The sequence below is a fragment of the Drosophila sulfurigaster genome, chromosome 3 (genome assembly GCF_023558435.1).
Source record: "Drosophila sulfurigaster albostrigata strain 15112-1811.04 chromosome 3, ASM2355843v2, whole genome shotgun sequence".
NCBI classification, from domain to species: domain Eukaryota; kingdom Metazoa; phylum Arthropoda; class Insecta; order Diptera; family Drosophilidae; genus Drosophila; species Drosophila sulfurigaster.
The window spans coordinates 36,030,285-36,051,636 of NC_084883.1; the positions used below are offsets into that span (position 1 = coordinate 36,030,285).

General features: G+C 37.5%; 3 protein-coding genes across 3 annotated transcripts; 1 reads left to right on the plus strand and 2 right to left on the minus strand.

The window, feature by feature from the left end:
- Positions 1-1,236: 1,236 nt before the first annotated feature.
- On the minus strand, positions 1,237-5,007 carry LOC133843279 (uncharacterized). The gene is made up of 3 exons (XM_062276745.1): positions 4,435-5,007; positions 1,548-4,372; positions 1,237-1,490 (listed from the first exon to the last, which is right to left on the minus strand). Exons 1-3 carry the CDS (start codon positions 4,889-4,891, stop codon positions 1,431-1,433), a joined length of 3,342 nt encoding a protein of 1,113 aa, XP_062132729.1. The 5' UTR covers positions 4,892-5,007; the 3' UTR covers positions 1,237-1,430.
- A 12,014-nt stretch (positions 5,008-17,021) lies between these two features.
- Positions 17,022-18,649, plus strand: LOC133843503 (uncharacterized). The gene is made up of 3 exons (XM_062277100.1): positions 17,022-17,649; positions 17,705-18,384; positions 18,447-18,649. The coding sequence occupies exons 1-3, from the start codon at positions 17,157-17,159 to the stop codon at positions 18,492-18,494; spliced, it is 1,221 nt and encodes a 406-aa protein (XP_062133084.1). The 5' UTR covers positions 17,022-17,156; the 3' UTR covers positions 18,495-18,649.
- A 1,438-nt stretch (positions 18,650-20,087) lies between these two features.
- On the minus strand, positions 20,088-20,966 carry LOC133840052 (uncharacterized). Its single transcript, XM_062271706.1, has one exon. It carries the CDS (start codon positions 20,964-20,966, stop codon positions 20,088-20,090), a length of 879 nt encoding a protein of 292 aa, XP_062127690.1.
- Between the last annotated feature and the right edge of the window lie 386 nt (positions 20,967-21,352).

The window sequence follows — 21,352 nt, forward strand, 5'->3', positions numbered from 1 at the left end:
ATGTTATAGCATTCGATGTTTGCTGTTTGCTTTTGTTGACCACTTTTTGCTGTGGCTTAGACTGTTGGAAAATTCAACTAAAATTAATGACTGACAGCGGGAGACAGACTTGCTACCACATTAACAGTTGAAAATGGACGATGAAAAAAGGAGATGATGGAGGGAATCCAATGATGTTGGCAGCTCGGTGGCTTTGGCTTTGGCTTTTATTGTTCGACTGACTTTTCGCTGACTTTCGTATACATATTTACAGCAAATGTTTGTTTGAATCTGGCCATTGCCAACTGTGCGTAGCTATATCTAGGATTTCGCAGCTGTTCAAGGACAGCAAAGGCAGCATTATCTAATGCAGCAGCAGCAGCAAAAGCAGTAGCGGGAGCAGCCTTTATTTCTGTATCAGTGACTGACTGAATATGCATCTCGAGTTGTTGAATTGTTTGCCTTGGGTGTTGTCTCTGCTCTTGGCCTGCTTGGTTAGCTCTCATTTTGTGAATTTGCGCATCACGTGGCGCTGGCCAAACAACAAATGGCAACTGTCTGGCCCAGCACAGCACACCACAGTGCAGCACAACGGAGCACAGCTCAGCAAAACATCATCGCAGCATCGACAACTTCATTATGAGCATCAGCATCAGCGGAGCAGAAGAAGCTGCACAATTTTGCTTTTCACTTGGCGACGAAATTCGCCATCGCCATCGTCGTTGTTGTTGTTGTTTTTATTGTTTGTTACTGTTTTGTTGCCACTTCGTTGCTTAATTAAAAAGTCATCATAATTTTGTGTTGCAGCTGCCTTCGACTTGCTTGCGACTTTGTTGTAATTTTCTAAAGCTAATAAAATTGCTTTGTAGCTCAAAATGGAAATAAAGCATTTTAAGTGCTCGACGCTTATCGCAAACGGCGCAATTTTCAAAATTTTCAACTCAATGCAGCAGCTCGGAAAACCCAAGAGTCCCTTCTCTTCACTTCGTCCTTGTTCTGCGAACAAGTTAAAGTACTTGTTGAAAATTTTATGACATTTTAAAACTTGAAGCAAGGTCTACTACACCCCGACCGAACGGGGACCATTAAAATGTTATAAAGCTAAATTTAAGCACTTAACTTGATATCTTTCAATCTCTTCATCTTGGTCTATAGTCTCGCTTTCTCTCGTATACCTAAACATAAAATACTGCCGCTAACCGTAGCACAAAAGCCAGTCCAAATAAGTTATTACAACAAGAACAAGACAACAAAAGATAAATATCGAAACAAAAATTCGCTTGTTTGCATTTTTCAGGCATAAAAATTAACAATTAACTGACTTTTAGGCTTTTGCGGCAGTAAAATTTACTCAATTGGTTGTATAAGCATGGACAATCATAATGTTTAATCTGCTGGAAAGTTGAAGAGCAACCACTTAAAGAAAATCCGACAAAAAGTCTTCGAAGAATTCAGTCAAGTTCCTCTGCAAATCTGCATATGATAATCAAGTTTGGTTCTGAGATGGCAATCTAAAATGTAATCCAGAAAATAAGCAAGGCATAAATTAATATATTTTTGTGACTTACTTGCTCTGGTGTTAAGCCTCCAAAATAAGGAATTTGCAGTCTAAGGGCTTCCTGTTCTTGGGGATTTCTCACTTCTTTGAGAATTCTCAAAGCATTCTTCATAAAATCGAGTCCCACGAAACGGCTTGCATAATGTAAAACTATTGATTTCAGCTGACGACAGTTTTGCATTAAACTTAACAGAAATGTATAATTATCGTCAATATAAAAATATGATGTTATCTCCAGGACTTCAAGATTTGTCAAATTTACCAACGCAGAAAATTCACTTGAATTTATATCATTTCCGCTTATTGTTAAACTTTGCAGGTTTATAAGTTGAGGCAAAATATTCCTGAGAGATCCAACTTCTGGAGATTTAATATCTAAGCAAACTAGATTTTTTAGTTGAGCCAACATTTCGATATCTTCTACTTCACATTGATCGAATTCTATTGATATTTCATTCAGATGCGTTAAATTGCTTAATATTTTTATGCTCTCTGTGCAGTTTAAGGTGCAGCTCAGTTTTTTTAAATTTTGCATTTGAGAAATAAGCTGCATCTCTTCATATACTAAAGCTCGATTAGCAATCTTTAAATGTTGAAGAGTTTTTGATTCTGTAATAACCAATGCTTGAAATAATCTTGCTAAAGAGCTAACCTCATCTGCTCTAATATTAAGCTCTTCTAATTGTTTCAATTGGGCTAAGAGTTCAACATTTTGTCCATCGCCAACAGCACAATCTAATCTTTTAATCGAATTGATTTTGGCAACTTGAGCAATCTCTTCATATTTTAGTGACTTGCCAGATAAGTTTAAAGATTGAAGTTTAGGAGAATGCACTGAAGACCATTCCTGAAGGAACAGTTCAAGAGAACCATCTAGATATCTGGTTATGTTTAACTCTTTCAGGTTGATTAGTTTAGTAAGAAGTTTAATACTTTTTGCATCACTGAAGCCACATTTCAATCTTTTTATTGACGATATCTTAACGATTTCCTCGGTTTCTTCATTATTAATAAGCAACTTTTGAGTATCGTTCTGATATTTATCTTTATTCCTGAAGATTATTTCTTGAAGGGTTGAATTCGCATTCATCGCTAACTCTGCAAAAAGATCTTTAAATGTTCCCAGCTTGTGTCTGCCAACAATATGCAAAGATTTCATTTGCGGCAACTGCGAAAGTGCTGCGTATTCCTGAGCATCTAATACTTCATTATCGTAAGAACTGTTTGTAATTGTCAATCTCCTTTGATCCTTGTTATATGTGATATCTCTGAAAGATCGTGAGATGGTTATTTCATTTGCACAACCCATAAGAATTGCCAAAACTTCGTTTGCTATGTCCTTTAACTGATGCGTAGATGTCACTCTCAGTGCTTCGAGTTGAGGCAAATGTTGCAAGAGTTCTAAGCTGAGAGGTTCAGAGAATCCGCATTCCAAATACCGCAACGTTTTGATCTTCGCAATTTGTGTAACTTCATCGAGACTATTGGGAAGATTTTCATAATTAAAGGACAATTCCTGAAGCACTGTAGCCTCGTGATTGGCAAACTCTCTAAATAAACCCGTTAGACAGTTGTGTTGATTTTCTCCGTATATGATAATATTTGGTAGGTTTGGCACTCTGGCCAAAGGTGTTAGTCCTGCAGAATTCATTTTCTCCGACATTGTTATAGTTAAAGCTCTTACATTTCGATCGAAGCCAATGCCATTCTTATTGCTAAGTAAGCTGACATTTCCTTTGGAGGCCTTGATAAAATTCACAATAGCTTCAGAGAAGTCGTTAAGTTCATGTGACGAATTTATCGTAAGCAATTTGAGCTGAGAAAGGCGCGTCAGTTCGCATATGCTATTCAAATCGCTTAAGCCACAATTGAGGTCAGTTATTGATTGAATTTTAGCAATTTGCAGCAAGTCTTCTAATTCCATAGGAAATCCTGCGATTGTCAAGGATTGAAGATTGAAGTACAACTCATTACCAAATGCCTGAAATAAGCAACGCAGAGCTGAACTTTCATGTGATTCTATAGTAACTATGTAAAGGTCAGGCAATTGTGTTGGGAAATCCATGGGAAGTTCATCAGCGAATACACAGTTCAAATTGTCAAGAGTACTGATTCTCAAAAGTTCTTGCATCTCATCATTATTAAACATCGTTCGGATCCCATTATGTTGTAATATCTTCAAGCGCTGGAAATGTGGATTTTCCTTTGCTGCAATTCTCTTAAAGAGTGGTTTCAATGTTCCAGGCTTGTGTCTTCCGTATATGCGAAGAGATTGAAATTTTGGTAAATCTGCTAGAAATGCCAGATCAGTGGCATCTGTTTCACACTCAAAGGTGAAATTCACATAATCATTGCCTTTAACACGATATATGATTAAATAAAAATTCGGCAAATTAGCAAATCTGCATCTGAATTCCTCCAGCGATTTTATTTCACAAGCTTTGGCAATCTCAACGATATCCAAGGGCGCGGTATCTATAACCAGTCTGGCAAGGTGACTTGATTTTTTTGCGGCCAATGCTTTGAATAGTGAAGTAAGAGAACCGCTTTCATGCACTCCAAGTATGCGCAGGTTTACTAAATCAGAAAGTTCCATTAATTCTATATACTCTGCATCAACTAAATCCTTTTTAATTACAAAGGTTAGATCTCTTAACTTTTTACAGTGCTTTATTATCTCGACGAGTTGTTCAGTATGCTCTTTCTTCATTAAATCCAATCGAGTAAGATTTGAATTTAACTTGCAATAATCAACCAAATATTTTCCATCAATTTTTACATTCACAGACAGTTGTTTCAATTGTCGCAGCTGAGGTAATTTTTGAAGATACCATCCTTAAAATATATGTTAAACTTAGATCATAAATCTTTCAAATGCTTTCAAGCTATGTACTCACCTTCCATATTCAAAATTAGTATCTTTAATCTCCCTTTAAATGTAATAGCATCCATAAATAAATTGATAATTTCCCCATGATATTTATCGTATTCATTTGAATTATATCTGAATTCTATTTTTTCTAAGCGTTTATAAAATTTAATGCACTTCACGTAGATATTCCAAAATTCAGTTTTTTCAGTTTCAGTTAATTTTTCTAGTCGCTTATATAGCTTGTCGAAATTTAGGACAATACTTTTTGACTGCACTAAATATTTTTGCTCAATTTTAAGTTTTTCATATAGAGAAGGATTCCATTCCAAGAACACATCGCGAAACCATTCACATGTCAACGCAAAGTTTATTAGATCGGTGTAATTAGTGTTTTCATTAATTTCACAATTCTTTTGAATTTGCTTCAGTATTTCAATAATACAAACTGCATTCAAGTTTATCAGATTCGTGCTGGACACCATTTCTTTCTTTTTTACTATTAATGTAATAACGATTAGTTATGTTGTAATAGTAAGAACTGAATTTCCAACCACTTTCAGAAGTATTTCAACAACAAATGAAAACAATCATGACTCATAATTCTATAAACATTGTGAGCAATGTGCTTCCCCGTTGACGTTTTGCTGATAACTAAAGCTAGGGCTTCGCACCAAGAGAGACAGACGGGCACAGCTATCGACTGATACTCTCTCTATTTATAAATAAGCAAAGCAAAGCAAAGCAAAAACAACAACTGGCGTCAACCGGCGATAAAGAGAGCATTAAAAATTATCTCTTTCACTTTTGTAACGCTTTCAAGAGAGTCAAATTATTTGTTTTCTGAGTTTAACAGACAAGTTCTAATCGTATTAGATAAGAAGCAAACATGGAAGTGTAATTTATACCGTTCATATTGAACTTAGGTGATAAGTTTATCTACAAGAACCACAAAAAAATAATCTGACCTAGAGCTCTAGAAATACTAACTCATAGGTATTTTAAATGGTGAAATGAATTAAAGTAAACGCATTAAAATACTACTTAAAAAAAAACAATAAAAATGCATAAAATTATTTAATAGTTTGTATTTATTGTAATGAGGATTTTAAGCATAATTATAATCACAATTCTATAGTGACGAAATAATTATTATAATTATTATCTAATTTTTACTGAGGTGTTCTCCAAATTTTGAAATACAAATTATATTAAGAACTCAAAAAAATAAACAAAAAGAATTACTAAAATGTATAAAATTGTTCAAATGTTTGTGGGTAATGCAATTATAATTAAAAACATTAAAATTATATTACTACACACTTGCTTAATTACCGCTTTAAAATGTGGTTAATCCCTCGAATGTTGGTTTATTAAACTAGTACTTAGTATTTTGTTAGTCGACTCACTCACTTAGTTACTTTGCCAATTTGCGTGTTAATGAACACACGAAATTCGAATTTTCATAGTTTTCCCATATATATACTTTATTTTTTTGTGTTGCATGTCTTGTGCAAGGTACGAGCGTAAATTGAATTTTAAGTACGCGTACGAGCAGAAAGTTGGGGCAGCGGTTTACAGCTTTGTTTTATTTTAATATGAAAAATGTGCAAGAAAATTTAATAGAAGTTACTGCGGTACAGTTAGCCCGCATTGTTGCATTCAAAGTTTTTGACTCATGCGGCGCCTGCAGGTATGCAATGTGCAACGTGCAACGCGCAGCGTGCAACGTACAACATGCGAGCAGCGAACAGCGAACGTCGCCCACATGGCGTATACGTAATAATATTTCATACAGAGCACTGCGAGTTTTGCATAATTTCAACTTAAAAACTTTACCATGTCTGTGTGTGACTGTGAAAGCGCTTGTATGTGTCTGTATGTGTGTTGGTGAATGCAAGGGAAAGTTGCACAAACAAAGGGCGCAAAAATTAAGCGAAAAGAAAACTCACCAGCGAGCAGCGAGAACTGGAAATTTAATTTCTCAACTAATTTCAACATAAAGCAAGTTGGAATTGCAACAAATTCGCGGCGGCGCCTGGAGGCGTCGAAGGAATCGAGACAGAAAGAGGAGAAGCAGGTAGTAGGGGGAAAACTGCAGACAGGGTCCTTTAAAGCTGAGCTGAACGCTTAACACAAAGACATTTGACACTCGAACAGCTTTCGACGCTGCCATTGTTCACATTGGCTTGACTATTGCTCCGCTGCTCCACTTTGCCACATGTTGAGTGGCGGAAAATTGTGTCAATGCTCAGCCAGCGGGTGGCACTGTTGGTTAGGCCGCCACGCGTAGCATAAAATTTGCATAAATTAAACAGCGAAAAGGCAGCGGAATACTTTAAAAAAAAGCCAATAAGTTGTTTAATTTTGCGTAACATTTTTATGGTTTGGCTTAGCTACTTGTTGCTTACGCAATTCTTTTGAAAAAATATTAATTAAATGGCGCAGAAAAATAAATTTATAGAATATATATAAAAAAAATATATATATATGTATCGTAGAGACACACACAGCTTGTAATGGAAACTCAGCTCATGTTGCAAGCTGCAACCTCAACTCACTTCAAGGGCCAACTTTATCTAAAAATTCACTTGCGTAGCAGAAACAAAATGAACTGCAAAGTGAACCGCAAGCCACAAAAAGTATTTCTTATATTATTTTTTTATTCACCCCATTTCTTTTTCATTTTTATTTTATTTTTTTCCCTTGCCCATTAAGCATTTTTCGCTTGGTTAAAAAAAAGAGAACCAACAGCCAAAATCAAATGAGCATGAGATCGAGCAAGAGCCAGCAAAAAAGTGCAAGTACATAAAGAAGGCGAAATAAGATTTTTGCTGAGATTTGACTGCTTCATTAAATGGCGGGGAAGTCGCTGGGCGATGTGCTTTTTAAATAAATAGAAAACGAGCATGAACTGATTTCCTGTATGAGAAACAGCTAAATCAATTCGCAACGCAATAAAAACGCTAAAAATAATATGAAACTAACTCTCGCTATTACTTTTTGTGGAACTTCCATTTTTTTTCGGTTTCTTTTCTTTTAGCCACCAACTGCAAAATAAGCTCCGGGCTACCGCCAACTGCTGCCAAAGTTGTGCAACTTCTTGTTACTCCCATTTGCCACTCTCCCCTTCGTTCGCTCCCAGCCCAATATTCTGCTTGTCCTTGTCATGCTGCTGCCTCACCTCCCAAAAGCTCTGCGAAGCGGAAATGTCAATGCAGCGCCACTTGCACTTCCGTTGCCGTTGCCTACTTTTGTGCGTCGCCAGCGACGTCACCAAAAGTTTTGCCAGCCTGCGTCCCACTCTCAACCTCAGGCTTTTGTTCCAACGCGCTCAGCCTGCTGACGTTAACACAAAATGGAAACAAATGGCACCCGTCGTCATCGTCCTCGTTCTCATCCTGTTCTTCGTCGCAATCCTCACCGCTTTGTCGCTGTCGCTGCAGCTCCTTGCAGCCCACACAAAACTTCGATTATGATAAATGCGTGTGTGTGCGACACACTGCTGAGGCAAGTAGCAAGTTGAGAGAGATTCAAGCAGTGCTCGACTAGAAGTTGCCCTGTAGATTGTCTACTTGATAAAGTAAAGTATAAAATCATACAGAATTATTGACAATTTCTTACGGATTGCTAACATAATTACTGTCCAATAGTATAACTTATATTTTCATATTTTTTTATTAATTTATTTAAAACGAAACTTACAATTATATATATATTATTTATTTTTGTTGCTTTAAAAATCAAACAAAATATCAAAAACATTCTCAATGCTAAAATCATAATAATATTTGTGATGTCTACAGCTTACATTTCAAATGAAAGTATTTAATGCAAAGTTTATAAAATAATTTTCTGATTATAATAATGTGTTTATAAATTAAGTGTTTTATAAGAATATTTAATAGAAAATTTATAAAATTGTTTTAAAACATTCGCAACTAAGCTTGCTAAAGACTCTTCCTCTGACATTGCCGCATTCTCACGTTTTACAAGGTATTCTTGTCATAGGATAAAATTGAACGGCAATACAAGTTTTTAAAATTGTCAACGTCGCTTTTTACGCGTCATCAATTTCCGTTTATTTAGTAGCCATTTGGGCGTTGTCATATAAGTGCCAGTAGTTTTCTTAGACATTGACCGGCAGCTGTCTTTTGTTTGTAGGCCATAAATTTGCCCGCCTCGCCTGTAATTCCTTTGCAAAAAGAACAATGTGTGGTGTGGGAAGGGGGGCAGAAGGAGAACAACTCCAATGTCGAGATGTTCCAAGTCTCGCATAAATTATGGTGCAAAGGGTGCGTGCGAGGGGCACTTTATTTTATCAGCATCAGCTTCGGCTTCGGTATTGGCATCAAGCATGAAAAGCAGGAGCTGGAGGAGGCATCAGAAAGTTGCCTGTGCAATTGCCGCATACTTAAGGTAATCTCGTAGAGCGTTGTGCTTACTTCTAATGGCCATTCATCAGCTCGTTGAATGCAAACGGCAAATAAATGGTCGTCTTGTCCGTCCTGCCAGAACATAACGGCAGAGCATAGAACAGAACAGAACAGAATAGTACAGAACTGAACAGAACAAGAAAAGCACAGAAGAGAATAGTGCAGACCAGGACAGACGAGACCAAGCTAGGCCAGGGCAAGTGACTATGTAGTACAATGGGGCTGACCAGGCAACAATTGTCATAGAAAACTCTGTAAGAGGCAGAAGGGGAAAGGGGGAATACGGAATGGGGCAAGTTCAGATCGCAGGACGAGGCGCAGAGTCGCGACGGCAATGTAATTGTAATTGTAGTTGCGCACTTAGCGCTATTTTACTTTAATGCGACTTACTTTGCAATTTTCAAATGCCATTGTGTGTGCCTTTGTGTTGGATAAATGTTTTGAAAACTATTTTCATTTGCAACAAATGCTTGTCAATATCGCTGGCAACTATACGTGTTTGCACTATACGATTTGCCAGTTAAACACTTAAAACTAATTACGGCAAGTGTATGCAAAGCTAATTAAAAGCTATCTGCTCTCTGTTTAGCCTTGGTAAGTACGAAGCCCTGACCCACTTATCGAAGTAACAACATTAATTTCTTAAAGCTTAACTTACTACGTGTGTAATAAGCGATAGTTTAATGTAGGAAGTTAAGGGCGAACTTTTAAATCTTGCATTTTAAAGTATAGCAAAGTGTTGTTAACAACTCTTTTTGATGTTTTAATAAGGTGCAATAATAAGGCTGAAACCTTCGAAAGAAAAGCAAGCATAAATATTACTATTATAAGTTTATTAAAGTAAACATTGCTAGTGTACAAATTTTAAGATTGTAGAAGTTATTTAATAATTTGTATATTGTGTACTCAATAACATATTGGAAATAGAAATATATATATATATTTAGTATTTCGTTTTACATATTGTGTAACATATAACATAATATTAAAAACACATATTTAAACATAGTAGAACATCGATATACCAAATATAGCCTATGGTATATTTCAGTATTTTTTTTTAGGTATATTACTTTGACATATATTAAAAATAAACACCCATTTAAACATGTAAACTTGGACATGAAATGGATATAAGATTCTCGTATTACAATAAAGTGTTAAGTAAGCTTATTTTTAAAATTTTCTTCTCCCAAATTTATCTTAATATAAAACTACACAATTTACAGGTCTAATAGCAAAACAGAAATGAACTGTTTGTATTATTATTCATTTAAATATATATTTCTGATCTCGGCTAAAAAACTTATAATATATATATAGAATAAGCAATTGGCTTTGCATTCGTAGTGCTAATCTGGCACTGTAAGATATGAGCAAATGATATGGCCATTTGAGCCAGAGCAAAGCTCTCGCAAAGAACTTCACAATATGCGAAACGTATGGCGATGCCAAGAAGTTGCCACATGGCTTTGGCTTTTGGCCTCGGGCCAGCCAGCCAGCCAGCGGCAGTAACAAGTTTAGCCACTTTTTGATGGCCATAATTCAAATTAGGCCGCCGACCCAAGAGAAGTCGTCGCATTCGCGGGCTGCGATGGCCAGCTGACAAATAGGCCGGACAGAAGTCGCCTTAAAGCATGCTTTAAGTTGACCAAAATTGGGTCGTTCGAAGACAATGGAACACAGAGAGAATGCGAATGTGAAAGCGACGCCAGCTGCGACAGCGACGGCGACAGCGACTGCGAACGGAAACGGAAGCGAGCAATGGCGAGCGCGGCCTAATGTTCGGTGGGTGTTTGAGTTCGGGGTTTTGGTGGATGGGTGGTGGTTGGTGGGTTGTGGGTGGAGAATGGGTGACTGAATAAATGGCTGCCACTGGGCGGCGGTAACGGAAGCTTTCAATTTCAAGCTGCATTTTGCTTTTGCTAAAGGAGCCACGACAGCCTTCGGACTGCAGCTCAAAGCAGAAAAAGTAATTTATTTCGTATTGCGGTTTTTAACCACATTTTCCACTTTGTACAACGGCAACAGCAACGGCTACGGCAACGACAGCCGAAAACGCCACCAACCACCAGCAGCCCACAGTCCACAGTCGCCAGTCCACAGTCCGCAGTCCACAAGCTCAAGCTCCATCTCTCCATCTACAGCTGGTAGACAAGACTCCATTCTCACCATTCTCTTCTCTTGCCTGGCTCTATGGCTATATAAATTTGCTTTGCTCTGCACTGCTGCTTGGTCTGTCTCTTGTCTTTCTCTGTATAGCTGCTCGATAAAAAAGGCTCAAATGCGGTTCCGCTTTTTCTGTGTGCGCGCGCCCTCTTTTCATCACATTTTCTTGCCACTTTTTGCTGCACAGCCAAAAAAAAAGTGAACAAGTAGAAGAAATACGAAAAAATAGTATCATCGTTTAAATTGCATTTGACCCAAAAAAGTGTACAAAGTGCGAAATGTTTTCTATTTCGTTTTCCGCTTTTCGTTTTTCGTCTCCGTTGCACACCTGAACACAAAGCGCCAAAGCGGCTTCAACTTAAAGTTATGAGCGACAAGTGTGCGAATGCGACTTCCGGAAGACCGAACCGAACCGAGGCGAACTACCATTTCCTCCGCTGTCTGTGCTACTGTGTGTGTGTGTGTGTGGTTTCCGGTACCGTTCAAGATATATATCTTGGCGTCTACTGAGGAGTTATTCATTGCGAAATCCAAGCTCAACTGTTGGCCAACATTAATAGACACGAACAGACAACTACAGACAGATGGAAGCAGGTTGAAAACTAAGTGTTGCAAATGCTTGTCAGCGAATGGCATTATCATTCGAGTAAGCTTGTTGACAAGAGAAGGCAACTACTTAGGTTAAACACAGTCGTTTTCGCTTAATTTAGTTATACTCTTAAGATCACTTTGGCTCAAATTGGATGCTGCAATCCCATTTCAGAGGCACTCGGCCAAAAGAATCTTTTTTTGGGGGGCATAAACAAAAGCACATTCTAATCAATTGTAAGAAAGAGTTGAGCCAAACAAAGGCAAAGCAAACAATGCACGTTATTTCTTTAGGATAATTTCATTTGGGTCTTTGCAACGTATTGTGAAAACAAAAGCTTCGATAGAGACCGAGAGAGAGTGAAAAAAAACGTATGGAGAAAAGGGCAACTAACAAAATGAAAAAAAAGAGAGAAACAACAAAATGATTCGGGTCAACAGCATGTTAGAAGAAATTCGGTTGATTGGGGTTCTGCAATCAAGCTGTTTAATGTGCAGTTAACGCCAAGAGGTACACAGCAAAGCACCAAAAACAACAGCAACAGAAACAGCGACGACGACGACAACAAGTACCAAAAACTAAGCGCCAACAAATCGCAGCTCGAAGGGGAAAAGCGCAAAGCAAATTCAATTGCCACTGTCATTGTAGCTGAAAAACAAGCAAAAAACAAAGAGAGAGGCGGGCGGAGGGCAGACGGCTGAAGAGCCAGTATCCTGGATACTTGGGCAACCCACTTAGCTGATCGATTTCAGGTTACCCCACCGACTGTCAGACGTGCTGAAGTTGATTGTCGTTGTTGTTTCTGGTTGTTGTTTTTGTTTTTGTGTGTGCTTGTGCTTTGTTGCTCCTTTTGTGCTGTTCTTCTCTCTCAATTGCTGCTGTGACTTGACTTTCAGCATAGCTTAAGTCTGGCCGAAGGCCTGAGCAACCGCATTGGGTTGCATGCAACGTCAAACTCTGTATTCTGCACAGCTATTTGACTCTGCTCTCGCACTACACTACACTACAACAGACAACTGATTGAAAGATATTGCGCATACGTATGGTTGCGTATGGCCAAATCTATCATGGCAAAATCTGAAATAAATTTGTTTACAGTTTATAGCCTGCAATTTACATGTGTCTGTGAGTAGTCGACCGATCATAATTCTAGCTTCTTCATATATTTTGGTAACATACAAAAAGCAAATGCCAGACATCAAATAGCTGCAGTTACCGCCCAGGAAAACAAGACTATGCACGTCATCCACTGGCTGAGTGCATGCCAAAAATGTGCTTCTCCATATTTGCATATTAATGCAACATGTGTGACTGTGTGTGTGTGTGTGTGTCGTTGTGTGTTTGCTATGTCCACGTGTGTGTGCGTGATGTTTGTGCAAACCCCTGACCCCCTTTTTGTGTCATTGTTGTTGGCCAACTTTGTGCTGCCACTCGTGCAGACAGTTCAAACATTTACATACAAAACAAAAATGAAAAAAACACAACCCAAATAACACAAAAAAAAAAAAGAAAAGAGAAAAGTAAAAACAAGCACACACACAAGTTGAGGACAGAGCAGACAGAAGTGGCAAAGGCAACTAACATTCATATTATGACACTGCGTATACGTGATTTTTAAAGTCAACTTTCAGTTGCACTTTAGCTGCAATTGTTTCCAATTTTTACGACCCTCTTTGAACTTTAGCTGTTGTAAATTGTTTAGATAATATGCTTAGTAGTATTTTTCAATGATTTTATTTGTTAGTAACTATTAGGAATTCGTTTAAACTTAAATTGGAAATCCAACTTTTCGAAAAGATAATTGCAGCTGGCTTTTAACTAGGTTCATTATAGCGTAGTTAAACTGTCGAGCATACGTCAGTTAGTATGTGTCCTGTGTGTGTGCCTCTTTCGGCATAATCCTTTGTAAATTCTTAGATTTTTGCACGTCGGGTCATGCTTGGAATGCCGTCCATGTGTGTTTGTGTGTGTGTGTGTGTGTGTGTACGTGAGAATGTGTGTGTAAAGTGTAAATTGAGGTGGCTTTGGGACTGCACCTTTTGCTTTTTAGGCCATTTGGAGTGCTCATGTGTGTGTGTTGCCCATTAGGCAACTGACTGAAAACGTATTTCCATGTGCTTTAATGGACTTTTCTGGTAAATGCGACTATCACATTGCTTTAATTTCTTTGTCAGAAAAAAAGCGTACGTAAATTTCAAATTAGTTTTTTTTTCTTCCCTGTTTTGGGATAACATGTACTCTGTTCTTTTTAGACGAGTTGTGTTTGCTTTTTATTTTCGGTAGTCATAACGACATGACTCCATGACAAAAGCTCCACATGTCTTATTACCAAAATCGCAGTTACTTTCAATGGCAGTTGAATGAAGTCAAATGGCAACCACAGCATGTCAAGGGATACAGGAAGTTTCATGTGGTGCTTATACGTTATTTTCTAAGTAGATTCCTTTGCCTTAAGCTAGTCGCAAGGAGTCGCCATGATTTGTTGTTTATTGTACACACACGAATCTTGTCTTAATTGTTGACCATTGTCAGCTAGAAACACATATTTTGTTTGCTTTGTCAGCGAGTAAATTATGCAAGATAAATTAGATATTATTATGCCCACAGCTAAATAAATAACAAAGTAGGGAAAGCGCAAGTTGTGGTTAGCTCTTTAGATTTATCGATTTTATGCGAGGTATAACATAGTTCAACACTTTTGACTGCATTACTTTTCGTTTTCTATCAAATATATCGTTATTTTGGCAGGTCCATTGAGGCTCCCCAGTGTTTGTGGTAATATGCAAACTCTTTTCAAATCCCTGTACAGCAAACGCTTACCTATGCAAATATTCAAAGCGAAGGCAATGGGAGATAAACTGAGGGACCAACAAAACCCTTTTTGATATGCATAGAAACAAAGGTCAGATGATTCGTGCAATTCAAACAGTAAACAATTGAAGCTAAATGTAGTTTGCATTATCTTTTCCTAGATTTTTCATTCCATTTATTCAATCCCAATGGCACAGACGAATCGCTTTTGTATACACGTGTCCGATAAGCAAACAGTAGCAACATTTGATGAGCAAACTAATTAAAATTTGAGGCACACTTTAACACCATCTGGGCAATAACTCATCCGTAATGCAGCACAGCACGGTAAATTCTCTTGCATTGGCTCTGCTCAATTTATGACCGTAATAAAAGCCATGACAATAATTCTAATTTCCCGTTCAAGTGATAAAAACACCACCAGTAACAACAACAACAACAAGAGACTAAGCATAAGTAAGTTGAAATCCAGAATTGACTTGCTCAATTTTTAGCATTCCAAATGGCATCATAAATTTCCACAAAATAACATAATTTTTTAGCAAATCAATTGTTCTGCTTGTGTGCGTGTGCGTGTGCTTGTGGGTGCGACACATTTGCTTTTATCTGCTGGATAATAATTTTATATGACAATTTCAACCAAATGTTGCCATAAATTATGAACGATTTAGTCTTAAAATTCCCACAACATTTCTAATGCAATGAAGTATTCATAAATTTGACGCAACGAAATTAAAATGTATTTCAATTAAACAAAAGTTATTAAACCAAATGATTCATTTTGAATTTTATAATATATCTACAGCTATTATTGAGTATATTTTCCAATACATTTGTTTACAGTTAGGTACAACTACTTTATGATGTCAGATTACACTTTGTCGTAAACAAAAACTTTTTTCCTTGGGGAAACTTCTCTATTAATATCATTATATTGTTTGATTTCTCCATCTATCTTCCTCTCTGTCTCTTGTTATTGTTGTGTACTTCATTACTTCACCCACTCACACACACAATTGAATAGTTGCTGTTGCTCAGCTATTTATCATGAAAGAGGGGCAAAGTGTTAATGTTCATGTACAGCAAACACAAACAAAGCGTTCGCAAGTTTGTTTACCAAGTGCAAAGAGACCAATCAAAAGACTAACTACGTAAGTAAGTATTTATTACAAGTCTAATAAATATCCCAACTAATTACCTACATTTTCCACCATGCAGAGAACTAGCTCAATTATAAATAATTCGATTTAAATTGAAAATTATGATCTGAAACTTTTTGGGCACATTTTACAGTGGTTGTGCGCACATTAGCACGTGTGTAGAATACAGTTGGTCAATTCTATCGAATAAATTCTCATTATCTAAGGCAATAAGTTAACATTTTTAATTAAACTATAAAAAGTTCACATGTCCCAATTTGCAGGCCAGCACAGTAACAGCACATAGCTTAGGGTTAGAAAATTCCGCACGAGCTTGGCAATTTAGAAAGTCATTTTAAAGCCTCGATATCATTAGAAAGTCAATTTAAATGAATATAAAAGCAATTTCTTAAATACCCCCAACACAATGTTTGTTGTTGCTGTCTCTGAACTTACATGTTAATCACATTTAGGGCAAAATTGAAATTGTTATTGCTGCTGCTAGTCAAATTGGTGCATCACTTCAACTCCAGCATTTTCCATATATGTACATATGTAGTTTTTATTTTTGCACTTGATAGCAGCATCGTTGTGTGCTGCATCTGCTCAGCAATCGGCTAATCCCCAAGTGATCCAAAGTGAGCTGGTACTTTCCCATGCCGCAAACTACAAGTGCTGCAGTTACTGGCTCTTGGCAGCTCCGTTTTTTCTCCACTTGTCACACTGCTCCTGTGCCCTTCTCCGGCAAACCGAAAGATGACAGTTTGGATAGCAAAATGTAATGTATCACAAAGGCACATGGACACATTTTGTGTTCAGCTTGTGGGCAGATATACAAAAAAATAAAAGAAAAAAACAATATAAGTACGAATACGAATGCGAAGTGCGAGTATAAGGAAGTGACTGCCAGTATGTCGAGAGATAAAAAGCGCAGTGTTGGACTAGTGGGAAGTGGAGTAGTTGTGAATGTGAATTTGTCAAGCGTTGGCCATCGTTTTCCTGACATTCACAGCGACACATATGTATACAAAATTGCACACTTTGTAGTGTGCGAAATGGTCAGGATCATAAATATCGATGGCAGACAATCGATAAAAATCAACCTCCTGCGCAGTGTTGCCAGGTTTTGAGCACCCGTATAAGCTAGATTTTTAAAAAATAAGTTAGAATAAGCCAAAATGTAAAAAAAGAATGCTGAAAAATAAGATACACACAAATGAGAGAAAACATAAAACCTTATTATATTTTTATGTGTGTGGCAAAAATCATTGGATCTTTAAATTTCCAATGCGACAGTTTTAAAAAGAAAAAACACAAATTCAAAGGTTATGGAATTATAATAGATTTTTCTATGTGTGAATAAAAATCTTAATAACATGTGCTTTTTCGATGCCACGAAAAATTTGTTTTTACATATGTACATATATCACTTTTGGCATTTTAACAAACGCTTTATTCAATTTCACAACTTCAAACGATTAGTGGTAAAACTTCAGCCAACTTATCGATTTTCAATGACACTATCGATTAGAAATAAATTCACGATCATATGAAATTCGTTTACCAACATTGTCCGCATTAAGTGATAATTTGTTTTGACGCAACAATGGAGGATGAAACTGAGCTTGATGCAACTCATATGCTTCAACTGGAGGAGCAAAATACCTGTGTAAATCCCAATGGAAAGGATGATAATGTTGAAAATCGATTGACTCCATTTTCAATTCAATTGTTCGACAGCGATCATTTGTTCAAAACCATGTGTCAGCATGTGACAGCAGGAGACAAAAGCGTCGATTGGCGTTATATTATGCAATATAGCGGCAAGAATCTGACCCACATCTATGACGGCGGCTATTGCATGAGCCGTGAGTGTTGGTCACTAGCTCAAGAGTTCTGTCACGAGTTGAGAACGATCAACATATCGCTGACTTGTGACAATCTGCAAGCTGTGCAAAGTTTTCTGCCTCAATGGCAAAGTCTCGAGGAGATTGCACTCAGTGGTCCGGCATCGATCGAAGAGCTGTTAATGTCGCTCAGCGAATTGCCACGCTTGCAGAAACTAAGTCTACGAAACTTTGACTACACGGACAGGGAATGTAAGTAGAAGTATTAATGATTAAAAATCTATAATTTAAGTATATAACATTTTAGGCACCGCTTTGAATTGCTTGACATCTGTGACGCATCTGGAGATCGGCTGTTTAAATTACGAATTATTGAATAAAATATCAGAACTGCTGATGCATCTAAAGAGCTTGCATATATTTACCATGCCGACTATGGAAACACTTCGCGAATTGCCAGCACATTGTGGAAATTTAGAGAACTTACAACTGTACGATGCCGTTCATGGATTACAGAGAAGCGTGCCCTATTTTCCCAAACTTGAGTCCTTGGAAATTCATGATCAAAAGTCGAGTGCATTTATTTTCATCAATCACTTGGGTCTACGCTATAATGACCAACTAAAAAAGCTGGTAATGCCCGGAAAGCACATATTTGCGAGTGAAGCAAATCGCATATCACACTTAAAGGCTCTAACCACACTTTCCTGTGTACTTCCCGATATGAATTGTTTGAGAAATTTAACTAATATGCAACTGCAACAATTATCGCTTTACGATTGCATTAATATGAACAATGTTTATTTGTTGAAAATATTGCGTGAGTGCCCCTCACTTCGATTCTTAGAAGTTACACTCTGTCCTTTGATTAATTCTCGATGTATTGAAAAGGCATTGGCTATTCTATTCCGAAATGGAGTAACCGCGAAGCAACCATTTGAACTACACCTAACTGGGTCAAGCATATCTGCAGTTGACAGCACTAAGGTAAGCCAATGAAGTAGTTTAAATCAAGATTTAATAATGAAGATATATTTTCATACTTTTAGCTCTACTGCGTGCCACATTTCAACTTGCTCAAGTTGCACTTGAAGTAAAAAGTGACAAGAAATGAAATTATGATATCTAACAATTATATTTAAGGAATAAAAGTTGCTCTCCCACTCGATTACATTGCTCAATTAGCGGAATGTTTGAAGTGCATTTTCAATTCGTGACCAAACATAAGTATGCAAAGCAGTTGCCAGTCTGCAAGATGATTATTGTCTGTGGCAGCATTCTTCATTCTTAGTCAACCACCGATTACATTGAATAACTGAAATGTAAGGCATAATTCAACTGTGAGCAGACTCATCCAGCACCACACACAAATACAGTTTGTAACCACTTACTCAACCTCCAGCCGCTGGTCACGCTTCATCATTGCGGATGCAATGCTGTGTGTACTATTTCTCATGATTAAAATTGCATGTGTGGCAAGTGGCGGTGGCGATGGGGGCCAGGGCGATAACTGCTTGGGATGGGGCATGGCTCAGTTGAAATGCGCAACAATTGCGGAGGGCCCTTCAGGCACTCTCGACCCAACCGCATGCCCATATAATATACGAACTAAGCGGTTTGTGATTTGCCATTGCCTGCTTTTAGGCATTCAAGCAAATTGTAATACAATTAGCGTCATTTACATGGTATGTTTCATGCTTGCATGCGTATGCAACTGTGCCTGTGTGTGTGTGTGTGGGAGTGTGTGTATAAAAGCTGCTTAGCCCGCACACCTTGCGGCAGTAGGGAAGGGTTAGCTTCCGCTTAGCCACTCTTCAGTCCGCTTCAGCAGTGAGTTATTCCTCCCGCCCACTGATTTTCAATCAGCTGTCGGCTTATTAAATAATTATGTGCTGAGCACTTAAATTGCACAAGTGCTTCGCTCATATCCGAAATGCCTCACTTAGCTACTTGCCATGGGTGCCTTGCAAGTCTGTGAATTTCAATTTAGCTTTAGGAATTTCTAGAAATTCCATTGAAGTTGCTACTAGACCAGTTATGACATATAATTATGCGTAACCTGTATTTATGGGTATCTAGCATGAGTATTCAATAATTTCCAAACATAATACGAAGAATATTTATAATTAACTAAAATATAAATATAAAATATATAAAAATAAAATATTTTCACAAAAATATAATCAATCAACTTTGAAAGTACGAATGTTGTCAACATTTTATTTAACAAAAAAATCATTGAATGAATGGTTACGAATTCTACTTACAAATTCTTGTATAAAAAACATAAATTTACTAATATATTTTCAAAATAGTTCACATGAATAACTAGCTTAATTCATGGCTTTGATAATATGATGCATACAGCAATCATTCGGCACACAGAAAATTAAATTCATTGATTTAGATTATTTGCAATTAAGCAGCTGAATAAATTCACAAAATCTATGTTTATCCGGCTATATAACTAAAGTATGTTTATTTAAATATTCAGAGTAAAATTAGCATTTGATAAAATAAACAAAAATACTAGTTGCAATTAGCTGTGTGGCAAATTAGCAAAATATAGGCGAACAGGCAAATAAATCTAAGTAATACAATTAGAATGTTTATTTGTCTTAATTAAAGCAATAGCACACTAAAATTTGGTCAGATATAATATTTATAAATCGAGGTTGTGGTGAACGAGATTAAAGAACAGTCTTTGAAAGAGGTCTTTTGGTTAGCGATAACTTTCCATTTATAGCGCGTTGTATTTGAGCTTTTGTATGCGGCATTTTGATAAGCAATTTCTTTAGATGGTCGGATTTCTGCCACTGACTGTCGGGGTCCCTTGGGTTCTGGTAGACTATGAGCTCAACTGGAATGCCACGTTTCTGTTTGCCCTTTGTGTTGGTACTGGGCTTGCTCATGAGCTGAAGTATCTCCGAGTCGCGCAGCAGCAAATAGTTATCATCGTCGACCATAAATTCACTGGGATTCTGGCTGGCACAGAAATCTCGCACTGAACGTATAACACTTCTGGAGATGTGATAGTAACGATCATGAATGGTTAGAGTATAGTACAGTTTGCGAGTTGTCTTGGGTGCCACCAGCCAGATGACATAGATGCCAGCCTTGTGACCTCTCAACAATGACAGTTCCTGCTGCAGCTTTCTGTTTTCGAGGAGAGCAAAAGAATTGGATCGACAAACCATCATCATGATTGGTAGGAAATTGTCATAGCCATGTTGATAGTTGATTAGTGCAGCATTCGGCAGACTCATGAAGTCGCAACCCGGTTGCGTTTCTGGCTGATCTATTGAGCCACCATAAGCCAAGGTAGCTACACAACGATTTTCGCCATACTCAAGTCTCGAGGGATCAAAGTGAAATGCTACTGGTTTGTGGTCATAGATCTTTGAGTTGGTGGTACCATCGGCATAGGAATGTTTGTCCATCATGTGCATCATGACATTAGAGGGAAAGACAGTTGCATCGCATTTGGTCACAGGACATTTTCCAGGTGTTCGCGGCAATAGATCCACGGCTTCTTCATTCTTCACTCGCTTCTCTTTGAACTCCTCCATTATCATTTACAATAAAAATAATTAAAATAAATTTTAAAATATTTAAAATGTTTTTAAATTTCGATGTTGTCAGATATGTTGATTTTCCAGTTCTATTTGACAGGTGAAGCGAGGCCAACAGACAAATTTAATGTGCGTTTTAATGAAGTTTTGAGTTTAGGAAAAATCCATTAAAAAGCATCGCAGTAAAACAGCACATCGTATATCGGTGCAGTTTATAGAGAAAAGTTTTAAAGTGGCTTCGTGCTAGTAGCAAATAAAATTCAACACTCATTTGGCCTTGTGGCATGTTAATCCGCTGCAGTAGCAAGTGGCAAGCAGCAAGCGGCAAGAAGCATATGCATTCGGAGACGCAGCTGTTTTGAGCCAGCTCTAAAGCGACCAAA

Excerpts from the sequence above, each read along its gene's own strand:
- LOC133843503 (XM_062277100.1), top strand. The coding sequence starts at position 17,157 with ATGGAGGATGAAACTGAGCTTGATGCAACTCATATGCTTCAACTGGAG. Across the intron at positions 17,650-17,704 it reads TGACTACACGGACAGGGAAT|GCACCGCTTTGAATTGCTTG; the intron begins GTAAGTAGAAGT and ends ATAACATTTTAG. Across the intron at positions 18,385-18,446 it reads CTGCAGTTGACAGCACTAAG|CTCTACTGCGTGCCACATTT; the intron begins GTAAGCCAATGA and ends TCATACTTTTAG.
- LOC133840052 (XM_062271706.1), bottom strand. The coding sequence starts at position 20,966 with ATGGAGGAGTTCAAAGAGAAGCGAGTGAAGAATGAAGAAGCCGTGGAT.
- LOC133843279 (XM_062276745.1), bottom strand. The coding sequence starts at position 4,891 with ATGGTGTCCAGCACGAATCTGATAAACTTGAATGCAGTTTGTATTATT. Across the intron at positions 4,373-4,434 it reads ACTAATTTTGAATATGGAAG|GATGGTATCTTCAAAAATTA; the intron begins GTGAGTACATAG and ends ATATATTTTAAG. Across the intron at positions 1,491-1,547 it reads GAGGCTTAACACCAGAGCAA|ATTGCCATCTCAGAACCAAA; the intron begins GTAAGTCACAAA and ends ATTACATTTTAG.